This window comes from Gigantopelta aegis, chromosome 9 (genome assembly GCF_016097555.1).
Source record: "Gigantopelta aegis isolate Gae_Host chromosome 9, Gae_host_genome, whole genome shotgun sequence".
Lineage (NCBI taxonomy): Eukaryota > Metazoa > Mollusca > Gastropoda > Neomphalida > Peltospiridae > Gigantopelta > Gigantopelta aegis.
In genome coordinates this window covers 65753654-65776143 of record NC_054707.1, presented here as the reverse complement: position 1 = coordinate 65776143, position 22490 = coordinate 65753654, and the positions used below count along the sequence as shown (strand labels likewise).

The 22490-nt window shown below is 36.3% G+C and overlaps 1 protein-coding gene across 1 annotated transcript in view; it reads left to right on the top strand.

The window, feature by feature from the left end:
* LOC121381085 (tRNA (guanine-N(7)-)-methyltransferase non-catalytic subunit wdr4-like) overlaps window positions 1-22268 on the top strand; it is a 128639-nt gene extending 106371 nt beyond the window's left edge. The window contains exons 5-10 of the mRNA XM_041510186.1: window positions 2312-2424; window positions 8175-8232; window positions 11746-12098; window positions 13338-13536; window positions 14401-14479; window positions 21335-22268. Of these exons, the coding sequence (XP_041366120.1) occupies window positions 2312-2424; window positions 8175-8232; window positions 11746-12098; window positions 13338-13536; window positions 14401-14479; window positions 21335-21501 (969 nt within the window). The 3' untranslated portion in view covers window positions 21502-22268. The remainder of the gene's footprint in view (window positions 1-2311; window positions 2425-8174; window positions 8233-11745; window positions 12099-13337; window positions 13537-14400; window positions 14480-21334) is intronic.
* Window positions 22269-22490: the final 222 nt, after the last annotated feature.

The window sequence follows — 22490 nt, the reverse complement described above, 5'->3', positions numbered from 1 at the left end:
GCAGTACCATTAATTGATGGAAGTGCTCTAGAGTTTTCTAAAAATCATATTTCCACATGTCGCCTTCTTCAGAAATACTCAAATGTAACTGAAAAGCACTAATTTAACTGTTTGGAATTCATTATCTAACAAGTTTGTCTTCTCTTTTCATTTAGTTACTACTCCATGCGGAGTACTGTCCTAATGGATTAATCTACCAACGGCAAGCTTAGATTACCCAGAGCCAATTAAATGCATTCCATGGTCCCAATTTCTTAACTGATACACCGTGAACATTGCTTATTTGCTGCACCTTGTCACTGTATAATTTAACATTTTCAATTTACAGTGACCGCTTAATTATTACAAGTGCATTTACATTAAAACATCTTTTGGTAGGGAAAACGTGGCCATTTACTGCAGGAGACAGCTGATTACATCTTTGTTTGTATGACATATTTATTCATTATGAAAACGTTTGCGTGAAACTAGTTAATTATTCCCCTTTTTTAACGTCAATTTTTTTTAATGTATTTTCGGGTGCCGCATAAAACATTCGTTCGCCATAGTCTAGATCCCCATCCTTGTACAGTTTCCAATAGACACGCCTGACAATAGAATTAAAGTTGCACATGTAGGCCTACTTTTAGTGCCATACACAGGTGTTGTATAAGCCTGTCGCATGATCTTGTGGTGCCAGAGTCGACAAACTCTCAGACACATGACACTTAATTATTATCTATGAATAGGTGTTCCTCAAGTTCTTCACCATTCATCCGTGATTGTTCACAAAAAACGACACCGATTTCTCCTTGTAGCGACAGGCACAGCAAAGTCAAGCTGGTCAAAGTGAAGTTTGGGCTCAATTTGCCTTGCAAAACAAAAATTTTTTTTTAACAAAAACCAAGAAATCCCCCTCAAAAAAAGAAAAAAAGTATTTTTGACCAGAATGTTTCCTGTGTGAGGATTTGAACTCAGGTCTGGCTGATGCTAATCCGGGCCACTGTTATTGTCCAGTCCGGGCCACTGTTATTGTCCAGTCATCTCACGGTCTACTGACTTAATCACAATTAATTCCCCATCTCTATTGTTCACGTTTCGAGTTTACATTTCGTAAAGCAAGTCAACAGTTTTGAGGACAGCAGCTATAGTCAATAGCTATTTTTGGTATGACGAAAATCACTATCATTACCATTGTTTTCAATAGACCACTAATGATAAACTTGTGTGTTGCTAATTAAACAAAATTATATCTTTCTGCCAGAAAATATAATGTTGTGATAATTCCACTGTGCGTCTTAATCACGGCACGCTTGTTTTGTGAATGCAGAAATGGTGGTCAAGTGATTAGTATTGATGGACGTCTAATGAAGACAATCCGTTATATTGAATTGTACTTGTTACACAGTTCCCGTCACTGTTATTTTCATCAACAATACCATGGATCTATAATTGGGAGTGTTCAACTAATATGTACCGACATCATTTACCTGCTCACGGTAATATCAATTTGGTGAACATTGCTAAACTGTGGATGAAAATAATAATTAGCCAAGAAAGATAAAAACATATGGATGACCTAGATGAGAGAAGTTCACAGTATGTTAGATTATTACAGTAAATATAAACTTTGTGTTAGGCTAACATTATCTAATTTTTTCATCTGCTGTAGCCTGACTGATCTTTTTCAAGCATTTACACTTACACCTTGTACAAACGAGAATATAAATGTTTTTTGTTATTAATTCCAAAGTTTTGTTTTAAATATAAAGAAAATGATAACTGTTTTGGAAATTTAAACAAATGTTCTATTTTTATGTGCAGTTTGTAAAAACAGCAATACTTAGAGTTTAAAACTGTATTTTCTAATTTAAAAAAAAAAGAAAAATCATCATACATAATATAGTTACATACAAACCAGACAGTCCAAAAAGGTTATCGAAATAATAATCAAACATAGAGTTTAATAGAATACATTTTTTACAATGGGCGAGTGTAGCTGTTTTATTTATTTAAAAAAAAAAAATTCCTTTTCTTTTTATATCAAGTCAAAATGGAATTACTGACCAAAACAAATTTATAAATACAAAAACAAATGTAAAAATGTTTGCTGGTATGAGGTGTAGTGAAACATCTCAAAACCGGACTTTTTCATGATCCTTTTTTAAACATCAACTACAGAAAACACCTCTCTAAACCAGATACCCCTTAAAACCAGACATTTTACTTGCTCCCATGGATGTCCAGTTTAGATGGGTTTTCTCTGTATTATATCAAAGAGGTGGCTGTATAACACAGGTATGACTGTGTGGTTCTTGTTAATATTTTTCAGGTTCTAGTTCACAATGACCAGTACATAGTGACATGTGACCGCGATGAGAAGATCAGAATAAGTCACTTTCCCAACGCGTACAACATCCACAGCTTCTGTCTGGGGCACACAGAGTGAGTACGAACCAGAGACACATCATATTTAATACAAGTTAAGTGTAAAGAGATGGAGTCTGCTACCATTATAAGATGTGTTCAGTTAACACAGGGATTTACCCAGCATTTTGTACCAGGGTCGCCATGTCCGATGGGAATTTTTTTCAGGCCACTAAATGATGCAGTACACCACTGTAAAATTATTTTATTATAACAGATATAATTAAATATATATATTGGGAAGTTTCAGGCCACTAAATGATGCAGTACACCACTGTAAAATTAATTTATTATAACAGACATAATTAAATATATATATTGGGAATTTTTAGTACAGAAATTGGGAAGTTTCAGGCCACTAAATGATGCAGTACATCACTGTAAAATTAATTTATTATAACAGACATAATTAAATATATATATTGGGAATTTTTAGTACAGAAATTGGGAAGTTTCAGGCCACTAAATGATGCAGTACATCACTGTAAAATTAATTTATTATAACAGACATAATTAAATATATATATTGGGAATTTTTAGTACAGAAATTGGGAAGTTTCAGGCCACTAAATGATGCAGTACATCACTGTAAAATTAATTTATTATAACAGACATAATTAAATATATATATTGGGAATTTTTAGTACAGAAATTGGGAAGTTTCAGGCCACTAAATGATGCAGTACATCACTGTAAAATTAATTTATTATAACAGACATAATTAAATATATATATTGGGAATTTTTAGTACAGAAATTGGGAAGTTTCAGTGCCACTTTGTTTCGGGGCCTATGTTCAGACCCACACAATGCCCTGTAACAGATCCTTTTAATGGTTACAATTACAGGGTAAATACATTTTCTTGTTTGCGATAATAGTGTCTGTATGTATATATTGTTGTAATTACCAGAGTGTTTTTTGGTATTGTCAATATCATATATTAGGAATAAAAATTGTATTATGCAAGCCTCTGGTGAGCATAATACATTATTTTTATTCCTAATATATGATATTGACGATACCGAAATACACGAGGGTAATAATCTCTTTATCATATAATCTCAAGCTTAATACAACATGTTTTTGTAAACTGTACACACAACTTTAATTCCAGTCCACCATTACTAGATATTCAAATGACGTAAGAATATGTGGCGCGGTGTATTTTTGAATGGAAATGACGTCAAACTTGAATGTCATTTTGGATGTCCTTACATCAAAACAAACTAGGGCTTAACATTTTTTAGTTTTCTGAATGCTGGACAGCTTTCAATGTCAAATTGCCATTGAAATGTTTTTATTCGATGACTATGAATGCATACGTCAATTATGGAGTGTCACACAAGTTCGTTTGCTTAAATGTCAATAAACCTAGTGCCGTGACCTCGATTAATTTACATCTAATTTGCAAAGTTATCAAATTCTTAAAGTATGTGATCTTAAAAATATCACATACTTTGATTGCACTGAAAATGTAAGATATTATATGATAAATATATATATATATATATATACTACTCAAAAGAATTTAAGGGTCAGACGATATTTTAGACATTATTTTCTGAATGTCAGTTATATTAGCTAGACCATAATGTCACGCATGGTATTGTTCTATTTTGACGAAAGTGGGTCTAAGCAACCCATAAATGAATTAAAATCCACTGACATTGACACTGTCGACTAGTTCTAATGGCGAAAACATGCTTACATTTGCACGTAAATTAGGGCAAAAGCGAAAGGTCTGCTAAGTGCCCATAACTTGCTTTTTCACAAAGTGCTTCATTTACATGCTTTGCACGTGTATTCCATGTTCCCAATGCTGAATTTCCGTATAATTGGAGCTTGCGTTCGTGTACGGTGCACACTCCAAATTCAACAATGGTACAACTTCAACTGACTATCGAAGATCGAGGAAGGGCTATTGCTTGGCTTCAGGATGGCAATACGCAAAGAAATGTTGCTCTGAGACTTGGTGTCAGTCAGTGTCGTTGGCCGACTGTGGCAACGGTACCAAGCAACGAATTCTGTTCGAAATCGTCCACGTTCAGGAAGACCCCGAAGCACTACAAATAGAGAGGACCGCTACATCACCAATATGGCTCTACGTCAACGCACAACCACTGCACGCCGATTACGTGACAATCTGCAGACTGCAACTGGAACTCGAGTGTCTGATCAAACCATACGCAATCGTCTGAGAGCCAATGATCTACGCTGCCGTCGCCAGGCTGTTCGACCACCACTCCTACCACGTCACAGAACGGCCAGACGTCACTGATGCACGCTTCATCTGCGGTGGCAACGTGTTCAGTGGGGTCGAGTGATGTTCACTGATGAGTCCAGGTTTAGTCTCCAGTTCAACAACGGTCGGGTTCGTGTCTACAGACGTCCTGGGGAGCGCTTCGCTGACGTTAACGTTAGACAATGTCACCGGTTCGGTGGTGGCAGCGTCATGGTGTGGGGCGGCATCTCTATCCACCACAGGACCCCCCTCTATGTGGTGGATGGCAATCTGAATGGAATCCGCTATCTGAATGAGATTATCCGGCCGTTGGTTCTCCCAGGCCTTCAGCAGATTGGCGGCGGGGCAGTTCTGCAGGATGACAATGCCAGACCCCACCGCGCCAGGGTGGTAAAAGACTTTCTCAGACAACAAGGTATCGCCAGGATGGATTGGCCAGCATATTCGCCTGACTTGGCCCCAATAGAGCACGCCTGGGACGAATTAGGCAGGAGAGTTCGGGATAACCATGCCCCTCCGGCCAACCTTCATGATCTGGGTCAACTTCTTATGGCAGAGTGGCAGGCCATTCCCCAAGAGTTCTTCAGACGTCTGATCAACAGCATGAGGCAACGATGTGTCGAGTGTATTCGCACCAGGGGTGGATTCACACACTATTAAACGAATGTTCTAATGTGTAAAATCCATGTTTGACAACCTTCAACTTTGACAGCATGTCATGTGACTTTCTTGTATACAGTGACGTTTATTTGTGGGTTTTTGTAAATATGGAACAATAAATAAAAAATTTGATGTAGTTTACATCATCAATCTAATACTCTCTGAAACTTATTTGGTTATAAATTTTTGACCCTTAAATTCTTTTGAGTAGTATATATACACACACACACACACACACACACACACACACACACACACACACACACACTGTATTTGATGTACTTCTGATCCTCTAACTAAATGTTTTTACAAGCTCAAACTAGTATATATTTTATTTCCAAATATATCTTTTTTTTCCTATATTCAGAATTATTGGAAGGTAAAATCCATTTAAACATTATTATTATTATATATTATACACCAACATTGTATAAACATTATTATTATTAATTTATTATATATTATTTATACACAAAAATTGTATTCTAGTTAATAAATTATAAGTGAAAACAAATAATTGGACTAAATTTTACTCTGTGGTTTATTTTATAGTTTAACATTTTTGTTGTTGTTGTTGTTGTTTTGCTTTTTCTTGTTTAGTTGTGTTTTTTTGTGTGTGGTTGGGCATGGGTGGGGTAGGAATTTGTTAGTTTTGAGATTTTTATAAATATATATAATTATGCCTTAGCCATATTTATTTTTTATTTTAAAGAATTGTTTTTTTTCTTCTTCTTCTTTCAACTGAATAATACACCATTGCACCTGAATTACTAACTTTCACCATTACAGCCACAGCTATAACCGACTGAAAACAGAAATCTATAACAGTGCATCTGTCCATTTCCCTCTGACATTTATCAGTATGAAAATACTTAACTCTGCTTTACAGTAATGAGCAAAGGGAGACGATTCAGTTAATATGAATTCATTACTTCATTATATTTGATTTATTGGTGTTTTTAATTATAACAGATCTTCAAGGTCTTTAAACCCGAATGTGTATGAAGATAATGTTTGAAAACCAGAAAGAGAGAATTTTCACAATATTTCTCAGTCAGTGTATATTTTACAGTGACGTTTAGTTCAGCAGTGGTGCGGGACATAGCCCAGTAGTCAGCCTAGGATCAATCCCCATCAGTGGGCCCATTGGGCTTATTTCTCGTCCCAACCAGTGCATCACAACTGGTATATCAAAGGCCGTGGTATGTGCTGTCCTGTCGGTGGGAAGTTGCATATAAAAGATTATTTGCTACTAATGGAAAAATGTAGTGGGTTTCTTCTCTAAGAATAAATGTCAAAATTACCAAATGTTTGACATCTGATAACTGATGATTAATAAATCAATGTGCTCTAGTTGTGTCGTTAAACAAAACAAACTTTAACTTTAGCTCAGCAGTGAGATCAGGGCTTCGAATTAACTTTCAGCATAAAGAAAGAAAGAAAGAAATGTTTTATTTAATGACACACTCAAGACATTTTATTTATGGTTATATGGCATTAAGAACAACACAGATATTTAGAGAGAAAACCCGCTGTCACCACTTCATGGGCTACTCTTTTTGATTAGCAGCAAGGGATCTTTTATATGCACCATACTACAGACAGGATAGTACATACCATGACCGTTGTTACACCAATTGTGGAGCACTGGCTGAAATGAGAAATAGTCCAATGGGTCCACTGACGGGGATCGATCCTAGACTGACCACACATCAAGCGAACGCTTTACCACTGGGCTATGTCCCGCCCACTGCAGCACAAAGTGTCCTATAGGATAAATGCTTTTCCATTTTTACTTGTCCTATCTTAAATGTGCTCCTGAAACAGCCATTTGATTAAAACAAAACTGTCAAACATATCACAGCATAAAATCTAATTCATAAGTAAACAATCTCTGTATTAATATACAGTGAAACCTGTCTAAACCGGACCTTGAACAAACCAGACTCCTGTCAAAACTGGCCACGTTTCATGTCCCGAATTTTCTAAATTCTACAACGCGACCCTCTAAACACTAGATCCTGTCTAAATCGAATAAATCTTAGATCCCCGATGTGATCCACTTTAGACAGTTTGTATCACTGTATTGTAATTTACGGTTTCTAAATTCTACAACGCGACCCTCTAAACACTGGATCCTGTCTAAATCGAATAAATCTTAGATCCCTGATGTGATCCACTTTAGACAGGTTGTATCACTGTATTGTAATTTACTGGTGACATGTCCAGTCGGGCCAGTTGCAGTTAAAGATTTTAATTGTCCTGCATTTAAAAGCACTTTTCCTGGACAAGCCGTAACATAGAGATACCTGATTTTCTAATGGAGGAATACACATATAGCTAATTGTAATAGTGCTTGCCTGAAGTATGTCATGTTGTAGAAAAAAGTGGATCTATCAAGTTTTCTCACATCTGTTGGAATTGCATAAAAAAATATATCTTGCTGCAGTTTGATAGAATAGCTTATGTGGTGGTAGCAGGTTTCACCTTTCATTCTCTGGATTAAATAGGTTAACACAAAGCATATTTTAGATGTCCTGTGACAGCATCATTAATATTCTTCTTTTTTTCGGATTTTTCTTTCAGATTTTTCTTCTTTTTTTCAGATTTTTCTTTCAGATTTTTTTATCCTTTTAAAATTATACTTTATTCTGATTTTCTTCTTTTTATTCTTCATCCTTTTAAAATTAAACTTGCTGAGATACAGCAAAATTATAAACTTGTATATATATATATCACAAGTTTAGTAGGGGTTTTGGTGGGGAAAACTTTGTCAATATGTTAATTATAATTCAATTTCATGACATTTTTCAAGAATAAAATAAAAAGGGTTATGCATTATAAAGTTGTTGTTTTTTTACTTCAGATTTGTGAGTAGTCTTGTGTATGCCAAGGATGATGACCTACTTATTTCTGGTTCAGGGGTAAGTTAGCTAATTGAATACCATACTTTACTTAAAAGTTATTTTCTTCAAAATATTTAAAAGATACCATGTTAAGATTCCATAATTAAACTTGGTTTTACCTCAGTGCACACCTACCAATACGATAAACTGTCCAGTATTTTTTCTATTATTGATACTTAAGTGCATATCATTTGAATAGTACTTTGAAATCTTATTAAGCCACTAAATAAATAGATAAAATAGTTTCACTGGTAATTGTTAATGCATGGAAACCTCTGTCTATAAACAGTTTGGAAAATGTATTATAGTTGCCACACCAAGAATCTTTAAAATTACCCAAGATTCAATTTTGGGCATAACTTATATTAATGTTTTTTGTGTTCTTGTTTCGATTGTAACTTGTTCTGAAACCCTTCTGTTTATTCTTGATAGTACTTTTGTAAGCAGATATGTAAATTGTAATATAGTTAAAGTTAAAGGAAACATGTCACGTAAACCATATTTGGCACCAACCATGTACAATTAATTATAAATTGAATCACCTAAAAAAATTTTTTATAAAAAATAAATTACTTAAAATATCTCCATAAAAGAACCCCAGATACGAGCTCTTAGCGGAAATTGCCGATCTTTAATGAGCAGGGCAATCACTAGGTCCGTGACGTCAGAGACGCGTCGCTTGATCTGAAGCCTTACACTTAAAAGCATTAGTCCGTACCACTCATAAAGAATCTAAGACTTGCACAGCTTACCAAAACAATGAGTGTTCGTTCGCAAAACGTTTTGCCGTATCAATATGAGCTGTTAGTAAATGAAGAAAGACACACATTTACTTACAACAGTGATACTGAAGACAAAACGGATAGCGAGTCGAAGGGTGGAGAAACTGATGGTGCCAGACCAGACCGGTCGACCAATTTACAGCCCGGAGCCCGAAAGTAACCCGGAGACAAAACCAAAACTCTGATGCTAATGCCGAGGTGTATACTGTTCATATTTAGCATAAAGATACACCTCGATATGTAAATATGTAAAAAATATAAATGTAGGACAAAAAAAATTTGGGTTTTTTTTTTAGAAAATATCGCATTTTTTATGTTCGGGCTGTACATAATAAAATCTGTATGCACAGTGTAAACAAACGCTCTAATTTACGACAAGGCGCTTCACTTTCATTAACCTGGCTTGTAAAACAACATAAATGACTTGAGAGTATTATTTACAGTAATGAAGCAGGGCGGCTGATAATGTCCATTAACATTGTACTATAGTCGCGACAGGTTACGCCACAATACCCTGTGATCTTAAAAAAACTGGCACGTATTTTGTACGTATGTCTAGACCGTGGTAATCACTTACCTGGTCGATACCCTGCAATATACACCTGCCAATCAGGAATCACATATGCAGGCCACGGAAAGAAAGGACCAATTAACTAAAACAACACTCCGATTCTCAAGTCAGCCCATGGATGAAACATAATAGTTATTTCGACACCGACAGTAGTGGTTTATTTTGTATTGAACTTCGTGTTGCTTTGGGGCTTCGGGCGATGAGGAACGTTTTTGTGACGTATTCCGCCCGAAGATTAAAAACATTATTTAAAATTATTATTGTTTTCTACACGTTTTTTAAAAACATATTTAAATACATCGTACTGAGATGTATCCTCATGCCAAATCCCATGTTTGTATATGCCATATTTAATTACTTATTGATGTTTCCTTCTTCGGACGGTGAATACAGATTTTGTTATGTAGGCCTACAGCCCTAACATGAAAAATCTTTTTTTTTCAAAAAAAATAAATAAATAAAAAATTCTACATTTTTGTTTTAACATATATAAATACATCATGCTGAGGTGTATCTTTGTGCCAAATATGTACAATGTACACCTCGGCATTCGCAACCGAGTACTGTTTTTGTCTCCGGGTAACGTTCGGGCTCCGGGCTGTAAATAGGCCGACACCAAAGTACTATGCGGTGTTGGTGTCCAATCTTTTCTTTTGCGATAAAATACACGCGTCTTTCTTCGGATACAATCCTTTGGAAAACCATAAAAAGACAATCCCGATCGTTTAAACTGTTTATTTTTACACCCAAAGGCCGCGCAGTACGGCACTGTTGGACTGAAAAGATCGTAAGCCCCTTACTCCATATATAAACAGTTAACAACAATGGAAGAGTACAGCGGCTCTGACGTCACTTCCCTTTTTTTCCGAACGCTCACGAAGAAATATGCATAAATCGTACTTTGATACTGATGAGCGTAATTTCTTCATTTTAAGTTAACTACACGTATTTTATTGTTATAAAGTTATTTGTATATTATTTTTATATCATTTTTCTTTTAAAATGAGCTATAATATGGTCTCGTGTCATGTTTCCTTTAAAGTTTGTTTTGTTTAACAACACCACTAGAGCACATTGATTTATTAATCATTAGCTATTAGATGTCTCGTTAAGACATATATTCTTAGAGACGAAACTTACCACAGTTTTCCATTAGTAGCAAGGGATCTTTTATATGTATCATCCCACAGACTGCACATATAGCAGATACTATGGCCTTTAATATACCAGTTATGGTGCACTAGCTGGAACGAGAAATAGCCCAATGGGCCCACTAATGGGTATTGATCTTAGATGGACTGTGCATCAAGTAAGCACTTTACGTCCCACCCCTTAAACTGTAATAAAGAAAGCCTGAAATAAGGTATTTGGTACACACCTCAACCATCTGGGATGTCCGTCTTGGACAGGAGTTAGTTGTTAATGGTTACTGAGAGAGAAGTTATGTGTTATGGTGCTACACCTCCTCATGGATGGACCCAGGAAATTTCTTAGTCAGGGGACTATAATGGATAAAAGTCACATGGACCAACTACATGAAAAGGGGCACTTCAGTAAACATTGTTCAAAAGAAGGGGCACTTCTAAATTATTTTAGGGGAGGCAGGTCATCCTGGGTCCCTTCCATGGATCTGTCCTCGATGTCTTATTGAGCTGTTAAAAAAATGTTATGCCAGACTGCAAACTTGTACATACATTATTGTAATCATATCATGTCTTTACATATGACACCTGGCCCTGTGCTTATAAAAGGTTTAGTCTAGACTGAAGATTCCAATAAGAGTCTGAGACTTTAACACCATGGCAATGTCATATAATTTGCATGACTGTGATGTCATTAGAGATTTGAGTCTAGACTGTAAATAGTTTAATAAGCCCTGGCCTTAGACTATGATTAATGATTTAGTTCCGGCCTCTATGGTGCAGTAATTAAGCGATCAGAGTAAAGGCTGGTAGGTACTAGATTCGCATCCCGTAACTGGCTCCCACTCAGAGCAAGTTTGACAACTTAGTGGGTACAAAGCCACTACACTGATTTCTCTCTCACTAACCACCAACCATCTGTCTTAGACAGACAGACCAGATAGCTGAGGTGTGCCCAGGACAGTTTGTGTGAACCTTAATTGGATATAAGCATGAAAATAAATATAAAAATAAAATTATTTGGTTTTGATCTCAGGACTGTAGTGTGAGAGTCTGGTGTCTAGATGGTAAAGAGCGGTGCTGTATCAAGTCTCACATCTGCTCACAGTCACCAGCAGAGGGGCAGCCATCTGACCTTGAGGAAAATACACAGTCATCTGACCTTCAGAGAAATACACAGTCAACTGACCTTGAGGGAAATACACAGTCATCTGACCTTCAAGGAAATGCACAGTCATCTGACCTTCAGGGAAATGTACAGTCATCTGACCTTGAGGGAAATGTACAGTCATCTGACCTTCAGGGAAATGCAGGTCTTACAGAGCAACCTGCAATTGAGAAGATTGTCTACAACAACAAGCATAAGCTCCTAGCAGTCTCAGTAAGCAGGTATATTGAAGATAGTTCTGTTAGAATACATATTATCTGAATACCGTATTTGACCGGAAATAAGCCCAGGGGACCAAGACAACTTGGCATGGGGTGGGCTTATTCCCAGACAAGGGGCCAGTTTTGTTGAAAAAATTTTTAATAATAATAATTAAAATAAATAACAATATTTAAATGAACTAGGAAGAAAACAAAAAACATTCAGTAGCACATCTATTAATTAGTGTTCCATTTGTTATTAATAAATAATAATTGTTTATTAATTAAATTGGTGTTTTTTTTACTAGTATCTAATTATCAGAAACACACCTTCTATGTTACAAGTATTATAATGGTAAGTAAAGGAATGTTTGTTGCAATTGCCTGCAGCAATCAGCAATGCTGAGGAGATTGCCATAGAATTTTTAATTCACCACAGCACTTTTTTGCCATCGATTAATTCTTTTTTTTTTTAAATTTCAACAACATGTTTTTTTATCGTGGACATTTTTTTAATTGCAGTGATTGATGTTGGGACACTATTTCAGCACATTTGGAAGCCTGGTTATTTGGTGTCCTAAAAATAGTTATTACAAAATTTTGTCCAGCTTGAACAAGGAAATCCACTGCAACATACAAGCTACTTCTACTAAATAGCAGCTATGAATATTTTATGTACACTTTCCACTAGATTCTACCAAGTGGAATTGATTCTGTGACTAAAAGCATCACTTCCCAGATGATCTGTCCATTGCAAAGTAGTTGTACCTGGGTCCATGCTTATAAAACATTTTAGTGTAAAAGTTTTATAAGTAAAGTCTCGCTGTATTTAATAGTGATGAGTGGAATTCTGAATACAGAAATCTTTACTGAATTTGTCGGCATTTTGACAATGATATTGATACTGGAAGCAAAGTCTCATGGATTATGTGACTTGAAATGTACACTGGATACTTTTATCCTCTCCAGCTCATGCTCACTACAAGTTTGCATACAAGTTGTTGTTGTTGTTTTTTGTGGCTACATAGACATAATTAATTATATACCAAAATATCATTAATAAGTGGCATATGATAACTATCAGATGGTTGAATAAAGTACTTTTGAAGACACAAATAAAATGTATATATTTACAGACATTTTTCATAGAGCAGTAATGCAGGTCAAATGCTATGAGTGTCTGCCTTTACAAAATGTTAGAGTGAAGCTTTTTATTTGATTTCTAGATGGTTATAATAAATGGTCACTGTTTTATTTCAGACAAGCTCGTGTTGAGATGTACCAGCTACAAGTATCAGATTCTTCTGTCTCTCTCACTCTCCTACAGACCTTGACCTTCAACACAGATCCATGGGATATTGTTTTTGATGACCATGACCTTTTGTGGGTGCTTCTACCAGTTGAAGATGCATTGTTAAAGGTGTTTGAATTGAAAGAAGACAAAGAAAATCATTGCATAGTAAGTTACTTGTGTTGTTAAAAAAACAGTTTAATTCCTTTGTACTGAAAATTAACGAATATATATATTTTAATACTCGTTACACTATAGTTGTTTCAGTCATGTGGATCTTTTGGTAGTTATTGAAGATATTTTGTTCAAAGAAATAAAATAAATATTTGTTTAATGAAACCATAACACAATGTTTAATCAGTGTCTTTTCATAGTCTGTCATATGAAAATTGGACATGTTTTTCTAGATTATTAAAGGGACATTCCTGAGTTTGCTGCATTGTTAGATGTTTCCGATTATTAAAATATTTCTACAATTAAACTTACATATTAAATATATTTTTTTTTGTTTAGAATATCAGTGTCTGTATATTCAATGTGTTTCTGGTCGTCTTAATATTTGTAAGAAGCCAAAATTGGATTGTGTCTTCAAATAATTTCATAGGTATGAAAACAATATATTTTAGGAAATAAAATGAAATTTAACCTAGTACAAATATTAGAAGGTTCAGAAACACGTTTAATATAGAGCCACTAATATTTTATGCAGAAAAATATATTTGATATGTAATTACAATCATTATAAAGTCTCTGTTAGTCGATAACATCTTACAAATTGCAGCAAATTCAGGAATGTCCCTTTAAAAAAAGAAAGAAACACATCGCCACCATTCAAGCTACTTGACCACAATATAGATCTCAGTACCAGCAAAAAAAAATTCTTACTTGTATAATTATCAGCTGTGTATGTATCGACAGCACATTTTAAGTTTATATATATATAGAGAGAGTGGATGATTTCATCAGTTTTTGTTTGGATGATGATTCATATTATTAGACATGTATATAATAAATAAAATGTTTCTGTTTCAGACTGTATCTGAAGTGTGTGATAACAGTGCTGTTGAAGCATGTAAACAAACCATGAATAAACACTGGACATTCTTCAAAGGTAATAACTTGCAGCTTTTTGTATGCCCCTTCTGTAAGAAGACCTTCACTGTTTGGTAGTTTGCCTATAAGAGGACTGACACTTCTATAAGCACTGTTACTGAACGTAATCTATAAAGAGACTTCCACTGTTAGGTGACCCTTCTGTAAGAAGACCTTCACTGTTTGGTAGTTTGCCTATAAGAGGACTGACACTTCTATAAGCACTGTTACTGAACGTAATCTATAAAGAGACTTCCACTGTTAGGTGACCCTTCTGTAAGAAGACCTCTCTGTTTGGTAGTTTGCCTATAAGAGGACTGACACTTCTATAAGCACTGTTACTGAACGTAATCTATAAAGAGACTTCCACTGTTAGGTGCCCCTTCTGTAAGAAGACCTTCACTGTTTGGTAGTTTGCCTATAAGGGGACTAGCTGCCATTGTTAGTAATTGTGTCCTATCCTGAATGGAGGAGCCATCCACACCTGTGCCCTTGACAGGTGTGTACTACAACAGATTGCTCTGAATGTGCACTTTAAAACCTATCACCTGACCAGTAATTTTGTCTATAAGAGGATTGCCATTATTATTAATTTTTATTATCCATATGGTTCAACATACAGTAACAGAGTTAATAATAATCATACGAAACACGTGTAATAACAATTATAAACTGACTGCGAGTGTGTTCTGTAATGTGATTGGTTAATTACATTCTTTTTCCGGGATCAAATAGACAATAACACCTGGAAAGCTAATGACGTCATTAGAAAATGACGTCATTAGCAATTGGAAGAGGCGAAGTGACGATTCAAGGGTCTAAGTTAGATTGTAGCCAGGTATTTTTTTCAAGAAATACCAAATATACAGTTAGTTTCATTGAAAAACTATTTAGTTTACAATGAACATAACCATATGTAGTTTTTAGATTTGTGGGTGTTATTGTCTATTTGATGCTCGTAAATGTTTCATAGTTGCGCCTTCGGTCAAAAATGACATTTGTGCAAATCTAAACACTTTATATGGTTGTCTCCTAAGTGTAATGATGTAATTTTGGGAAGCGACGTCATAACATAACGTTGCTTCTCCAGTCCTAGCTCAGACTGTACATTTGAAATATGACGTCATTTCGTCGTCTCCTTCTAGTTGTGGCTGAAACATTTTGAGTTTGGTCTTGTTATTCATAAAGAAAACAACAATAATAATATGGATAATAAAGAAATTATCACACTCGCGTGTGAGTCGTACTGATTTTACGAAACTCGTGTCAGGATTCATGTATTACCCTCGCTCTTGCTCGGGCAATACAAGAATCCTGACACTCGTTTTGTAAAATCAGTACAACACACAAGCTCGTATAATAATCTCTACATCTATAAGGGGACTGCCATTGTTAATATATTTTTCCCTATAAGAAGACTGCCATTGTTAGGTATTTTGTCTATAAGAGGACTGACACTATTAATTACTTGGTCTGAAAAAATAAAACAACTTCCCAAGATGATAATTCCTTCTTACTCCTCTCCCAAATCGTGGTCTGGACGAGACAGCACTTGATGAATATGTTCACATTTGTGATGCCGTGCACTCATGGATCATTGTCAAAACAGTTACGGTAGCTTTAGATTGGAGTTGGGATATAGTTGAGTTGGGGAGCATTCATTCTAGGTATTACGGATCGAAGGACAGGTATGAACTATTCTGTCTGTGGGAAAGTGTATATAAGAGATTCCTTGCTGCTTTTCGGAACTAGCCTCGATGGTATGGTTGTCAAGCCATCAGACTTAAGGCTGGTAGAGTCTGGGGTTGCAGCCAGGTACCAGCTCCCACCCAGAGCTAGTTTAATGACTCAATGGATAGGTTTAAGGCCACTACACCCACTTCTCTCACTAACCACTAATACACTGTCCTTGACAGATAGTCCAGATAACTGAGTTGCGTGCCCAGATCAGCATGCTTGAACCTTAATTGGTCTCAGTTGCTCTCACTCTCTCTCTTTTTGTCTCACTGTCTCTGTCTATCTGTCTCTCTCTCTCTCTCTCTCTCTCTCTCTCTCAACCATGTGTTAAAATAACCAAATGTTAAACACCAAATAGCTGTAGTTTAAAATGTGCCGAGATTTTCTTTTCCTTAGCCTTAGAAGTGTATTCTATGCATAAAGGTGTCCTTTTTCCTAGCCTTTTATTATTCAACTCCACTGTTATAGCTTCTATGGGCATGAAGTTTACTATTCAACATGCCTGTATTGAGCTCACCAATGTCGTCACATGGTCACTGTTGATACTACTTATTCACATTTTACGTATCATCTTTAACCTACATCTTTCAAGTAATGATGTATGTCCTTTTAATATATCTTATTTCTGTTGGCATTATGAAAATTGGGGTCATTAGTTGCAGAATGTTGGCTGAGTAAATAATGGCACAATATTGAAACCTAACAAAGCTAACTAGGGAGAATATGTGATCCTCGTAAAACTGGCAGCCAGGACTTGAAGCTAGGTTATTAATGCGCAAATGATGCTTGAACTGTTTTATCTACATTTTGACATTTCATTTGCTCAGAATGTAAGAATTAGGCTGGTAGACATGAAGAATAGGGCCTAAAACACTAGAAATCCTGTACTAATATTTTCCAGACTAGTTATTATTGGTGTTATTAATTTAAAGGGACAGACCCTAGTTTCAGCTCATCAAAATTAACATTAAGTTTGTTTAAATCTACAAAACTGTAACCCATTTGGATAAAGTTACTATAGAGTGAAACATGAGTCATTGACTTTGAAATGGTGAAATACCCTCTAAAAATAGAGTAAAACCCGACTCCATAATTGTTACCTCGCAGACGCATGTGCGTTTTTAAAAATATTAAAGGGACATACCCTAGTTTACAAACACTAAGGCATATGTTTGACTATTATAGCAGTTTTTGATACTTTAGTTAGATTTTATGGTTTAGGTTATCAATTTCCGTACATCCGAAGTGTTTTTGGTCATCCTGGTGTTTTTAATATCACAAAAATCCTTTCGTATTTTTAAAAACGCACGTGCTTCTGAGATGTAACAGTTATGGAGTCGAGATTTAGTCTATTTTTAGATGGTATTTCACCATTTCAGAGTTACAAACTCATGTTTCTTTCAATTGTAACTTTATCCAAATGTGTTATAGGTTTTTAGATTTAACTAAACTTAGTGTTAATTTTCACAGGTTGAAACTAGGGTCTGTCCCTTTAAAAAGACATTTTATGATATTAAAAACACCAGGATGACCAAAAACACCTCGAATGTACGGAAATGGATAATCTAAATAATAAAATCTAAGTAAAGTATGATTTCAGTTATCAAAAATGGCTCTAATAGTCAAAAATATGCCATAGTGTTTAAAAACTAGGGTATGTCCTTTTAATAATACATGTAATTATTATCAGATCCAGAATTCTGGTTTTAAGCAAAACTGCCTGCATGTTCCTTTACTATACTAGTCCTAAGGCAATTGATTCAAAATCTGTTTTGAACTTTCAAAGGGATCAGTCCATGACCAACTGCACCATAGGCAACTGGTCACCACTGAACAGCCCAATCTGAGTCACCTAAGGATGCATCAAAATATGGTGTCTTGTTATTAGATCATTTTTGTGACTGTCAAAGTAGTCTGTAAAGACAGGTGGCATTTTAATAAGTTAATATACACTATATTAAATGGTAGACTTTTAAGGTGGTATCTTAAGACAGGGGCTGCTTAGCATAAGGTGGTTGGATGAGTACAGGTTAGTATATACTATTACAGGTTAGTATATACTATTACAGGTTAGTATATACTATTACATGTTAGTATATATACTCTGTCAAAAAGGAAACACATAGGTGATAGGGAAAGAAGAAAAGTGTTTGATTTTACAAAATATAGTTTTTTTTGTACAATGTTGCTGAATGACCATGTTTGTTAATGTTCCTGGAATGGGACAGTATGCCCAAATGCACCCTAAAACAAATTTAACGCATGTTGTGGCACGTTGTGTGACAATTGCAGGAAATCAGCGTGAAAAGGTCAGATTGTGGCGAATGCACGTGAAACTTGGGGAAAAGATTGGGGTATTGATGGGTATTTAAAGCTGCAATGCTCGCAATGATGCCTCATTTCCATTTCGACATCGACGAGTTACAAGATGCCAAGACTAAGCCTGCCAAATCGAAACATTGCAATAGGCCGCCTCCAGTTAGGTGAATCGCAGTCAGCAGTTGCACGCCACATGAACATCCGGCAGTTTCCAGGTACCAGCAGTTAGAATCAGCTGAAGACCAGCCCAGAAGTGGAAGACCTCGCATAACAACTGTAGCACAAGATCGCTACATCCAGGTTTTGCACTTGCGTCACCAAACTGCCACAGCAAGGAACACTGTTGGACGCATACCTGGTTTGAGAAGGGTGTCTGCACAAACCATTCGGAACCGACTTCGAGAAGCTGGTTTATAGGCTAGGAGACCATATGTTGGCCCTGTCCTGCGATGTCAACATCGACATTTACGTGTTCGCTGGTGCACGAATGTACAGGGGTTGAACTTGGGGAAACTGGCGGCGAGTATGGTTCAGCGACGAGTCACGTTTCCTTCTACAGCGACATGATGGACGACAACGTGTTTACAGATGCTGCAATGAACGTTTTGCCAACAACTGCATCGCCCAAGTTGACAGATTCGGTGGAGGGAGTGTCATGATTTGGGGAGCCATCTCATACACTGGCAGAAGTGAACTTGTGTTCGTACAAGGCAACCTGACAGCTGTATGCTACCGAGATGAAATTCTTCGCCGTCACATGCTTCCCATTTTGGATCGACAGAGAGAACTCTTTCAGCAGGACAATGTCAGGCTGCGTACGGCACATGTAACAATGGATTTCCTGCAGAATGAGAACATTAATGTGGTGCCATGGCCATCAAGATCACCAGAACTCAACTCCATTGAACATCTATGGGACAAACTGGACATACGTGTGACCCAGTGTGACCCAGAGCCTCAGATGCTTCTGCAACTGTCACATGCACTGCAGGAAGAATGGGCTAGGATTCCACTTGCCCGGATTCAGAGACTCATTCAGTATATGTCAAGGAGATGTCGCGCAGTGATTGCTGCTGCTGGTGGCCACACAAGGTACTGATTTCAGCACCCTCGTGCAATGCTGTTTGGTGACGAAAACGCCTCCACTGCCGTCAGTCCATAGCAAGAACATTGTCACACACTCATGTCAAATTTTACTGTGATTATGCCACTTTGTATTAAAGAGATAATTCCATGAATATTTCGCCTATGCGTTTCTTTTTTGACAGAGTATATTATTACAGGTTAGTATGTACTATTACAGGTTAGTATGTACTATTACAGGTTAGTATATACTATTACAGGTTAGTATATACTATTACAGGTTAGTATAGTATACTATTACAGGTTAGTATGTACTATTACATTTCGTTGGAATAAGTGTACAGTGGTCTCATAAGACTGTAGACAGGTGGCTGGTTTATTGAGGTGATCATTCGAGCAGTTAATGGTTACGACTGACCCAGAATTGAACACGGGTGTGGGGAAAGGGGGGAGAACATAGTAAGTTTTTATGTACCCACCACTCAAAAAATGACTGCCATAAAATAACAATCACAGTGCAAACTGCCTCGCCCTTGTGACAAACTGTAGACCAGGGGTCTAATTCACAAAGGTCTCTTAGGCTCTGCTAGACAACAAAGCATCCTCGTTGCAAGTCTTTTAGCATTGCACTGCAAAGTTGCGAGAGTTTAGTGAATTAGGTCCCAGCCTCTTAATTTTGATCACTTGTTTGTGACAAGGGAGTAAAAACGTGAAGCTGGCGGATATTATGGTGGCTGGGTGAAGAAGTGGTAAGGCACATGATCATCCTGTCTTGCATGTGACAGTGTGAAACCTAACAGCTGACACTGTCGGCGTTTATTCTGCTCCCCTGATTAATTGACAGACACTTACAGTTGGACTGGGTGCACCGCGAACTGCCGCCGCGGCCAATCTGTGCGATTCGATGACGACAACGTGTAATTACCTTGTCTTCTATCTGAGACCGCGATGTTTGTGGTATAACCACCGTCCTGGGCTTTGTTAATTGCATGACGTGTGCAGTCAGCTACTGTGACAGTTTGACCAGTTGCCACACATCAGCAAATTGTTTCCCCCTCATAATTAATTAACAAAAGTCTTCTTCTTCTTGTTATTGTTGTTATGCTGATTTTGGTCATGTTGGAATTTGGTATCGTAGATGGTTGTTGTTTGAACACTTTTAGTATTAAAATTATTTTTTGCATATCTTTGTAATAATAATATCTCCAGTTAAGGTTCAATCATGTACTGTCAGCTGTCTGAACTGTAATAATAGTATCTCCAGTTAAGGTTCAATCATGTACTGTCAGCTATCTGAACTGTAATAATAATATCTCCAGTTAAGGTTCAAGCATGTACTGTCAGCTATCTGAACTGTTTGTGCAGAATAGGTGTTACTGGTTATAGCTGGTTGTGAGGATGAGGACATTGATTTATTATTAATCATTGGCTATTGGATGGCAAGTCTTAGACTTAAAAGGAAACCCACTACATGTATCCAGTTGTAGGAAGGGATCTTTTACATGCACTTTCCCACAGACAGGATAGTGCATACCATGGCTTTTTATATATGCCAGTCTTGGAGCATTGATTGGGATTTGTAGATTATATATAACAACACCAAAATAATTATTAAGTGAATCTATCAAATTAAGAGAAGATTTGTTTAGTATGGAGTACTGGTAGTACATTCTTTTTAACATTTCTAAGGAGCATGAAGTCTCTCTGTAATGTTTTTTGTTTTTCTATTTTTCAGTTTCTCTTGAAAAGCCCAGTGTATTGCCCTCGCTGTGGAAACAAAGAATTGACAATGTGTCAGACTATTTGCTGAGAAAACAACAGAGACTGAAAGGTGATGCAAATGGGGAAGAACTCTGTAAAGTTAAAACTTTGATTCCAGAAAAAAAGCTCAAAGCTTCATGACAAAGACATCATCTATCAGAACATCATTCTACTCCAAAATTAGCCAACATTGTGGCAGAAAAAACAACAACATAAAATCATATATACTCAACAACGAAAGTTTAGCAAATATCTTTTATGACATCTAAATTTGCCATGGTTGAATAAACTTAAAAGAAAACTAGATCTTCCTGCTGTCTTAAGGCAAAGGTTGATGAGTTTATGTTGTTTGTAAATGGTAAACATTTCAGATGCGAATACTAATTACTAAAAACAGGTTAATTAATAAATGTTATGCCATTTGTTTTAACATTAGCTAAACTTTTGTTGTTGAGTATATATAAAGCAGAAGACAATGGTCTCACTTGAACACACTGTATCTTATGAAATGAAAACAAATGGTTCAAAGTTCAAGTCATAACTATATAATGAATTGGTGTTATAAGCATGTTAATTGTTCTGGACACAGGATCTACCCTGGGTCAAATCGCTGGCCATGCCAGGGATAGGACCCAGGGGGTACATGCCTTAACCCTCATGGATAGAGGCATGTAAAACAAGTTTGACTTGACTTGACTGGACACAGGTCAGCATCTGACCAGGTGACCAAAGTGATCCACCTCAAATTTCATTTTATTTTTTTAAGACCAACTTTGTTTTCAGGATCAGAGATAACTTAAAACATGCAGGTCACCAAGAAAGTGTGAGAAGGGAGCATTTCCATATCTGTTATTACTTGTACATGTATGCCAGATGTATGGTCGTTTAATAAAGATCTATTTCCACTACCAGAAGTTCTGTCACTGTGTCAGTGTGTTAACACAATTACAGTAAATGTATGAAATTTAACATTTTGTGAAAAATAGACATTTAAGGAAAGAAAGAATGTATGCTTTGTTTAATGACCCCACTAGAGCACAATGATTTATTAATCGTCAGCTGTTGGATGTCAAACATTTCATAATTCTGACAGTGTCAAAAAAACCCACCTATACATTATTCTATTAGCA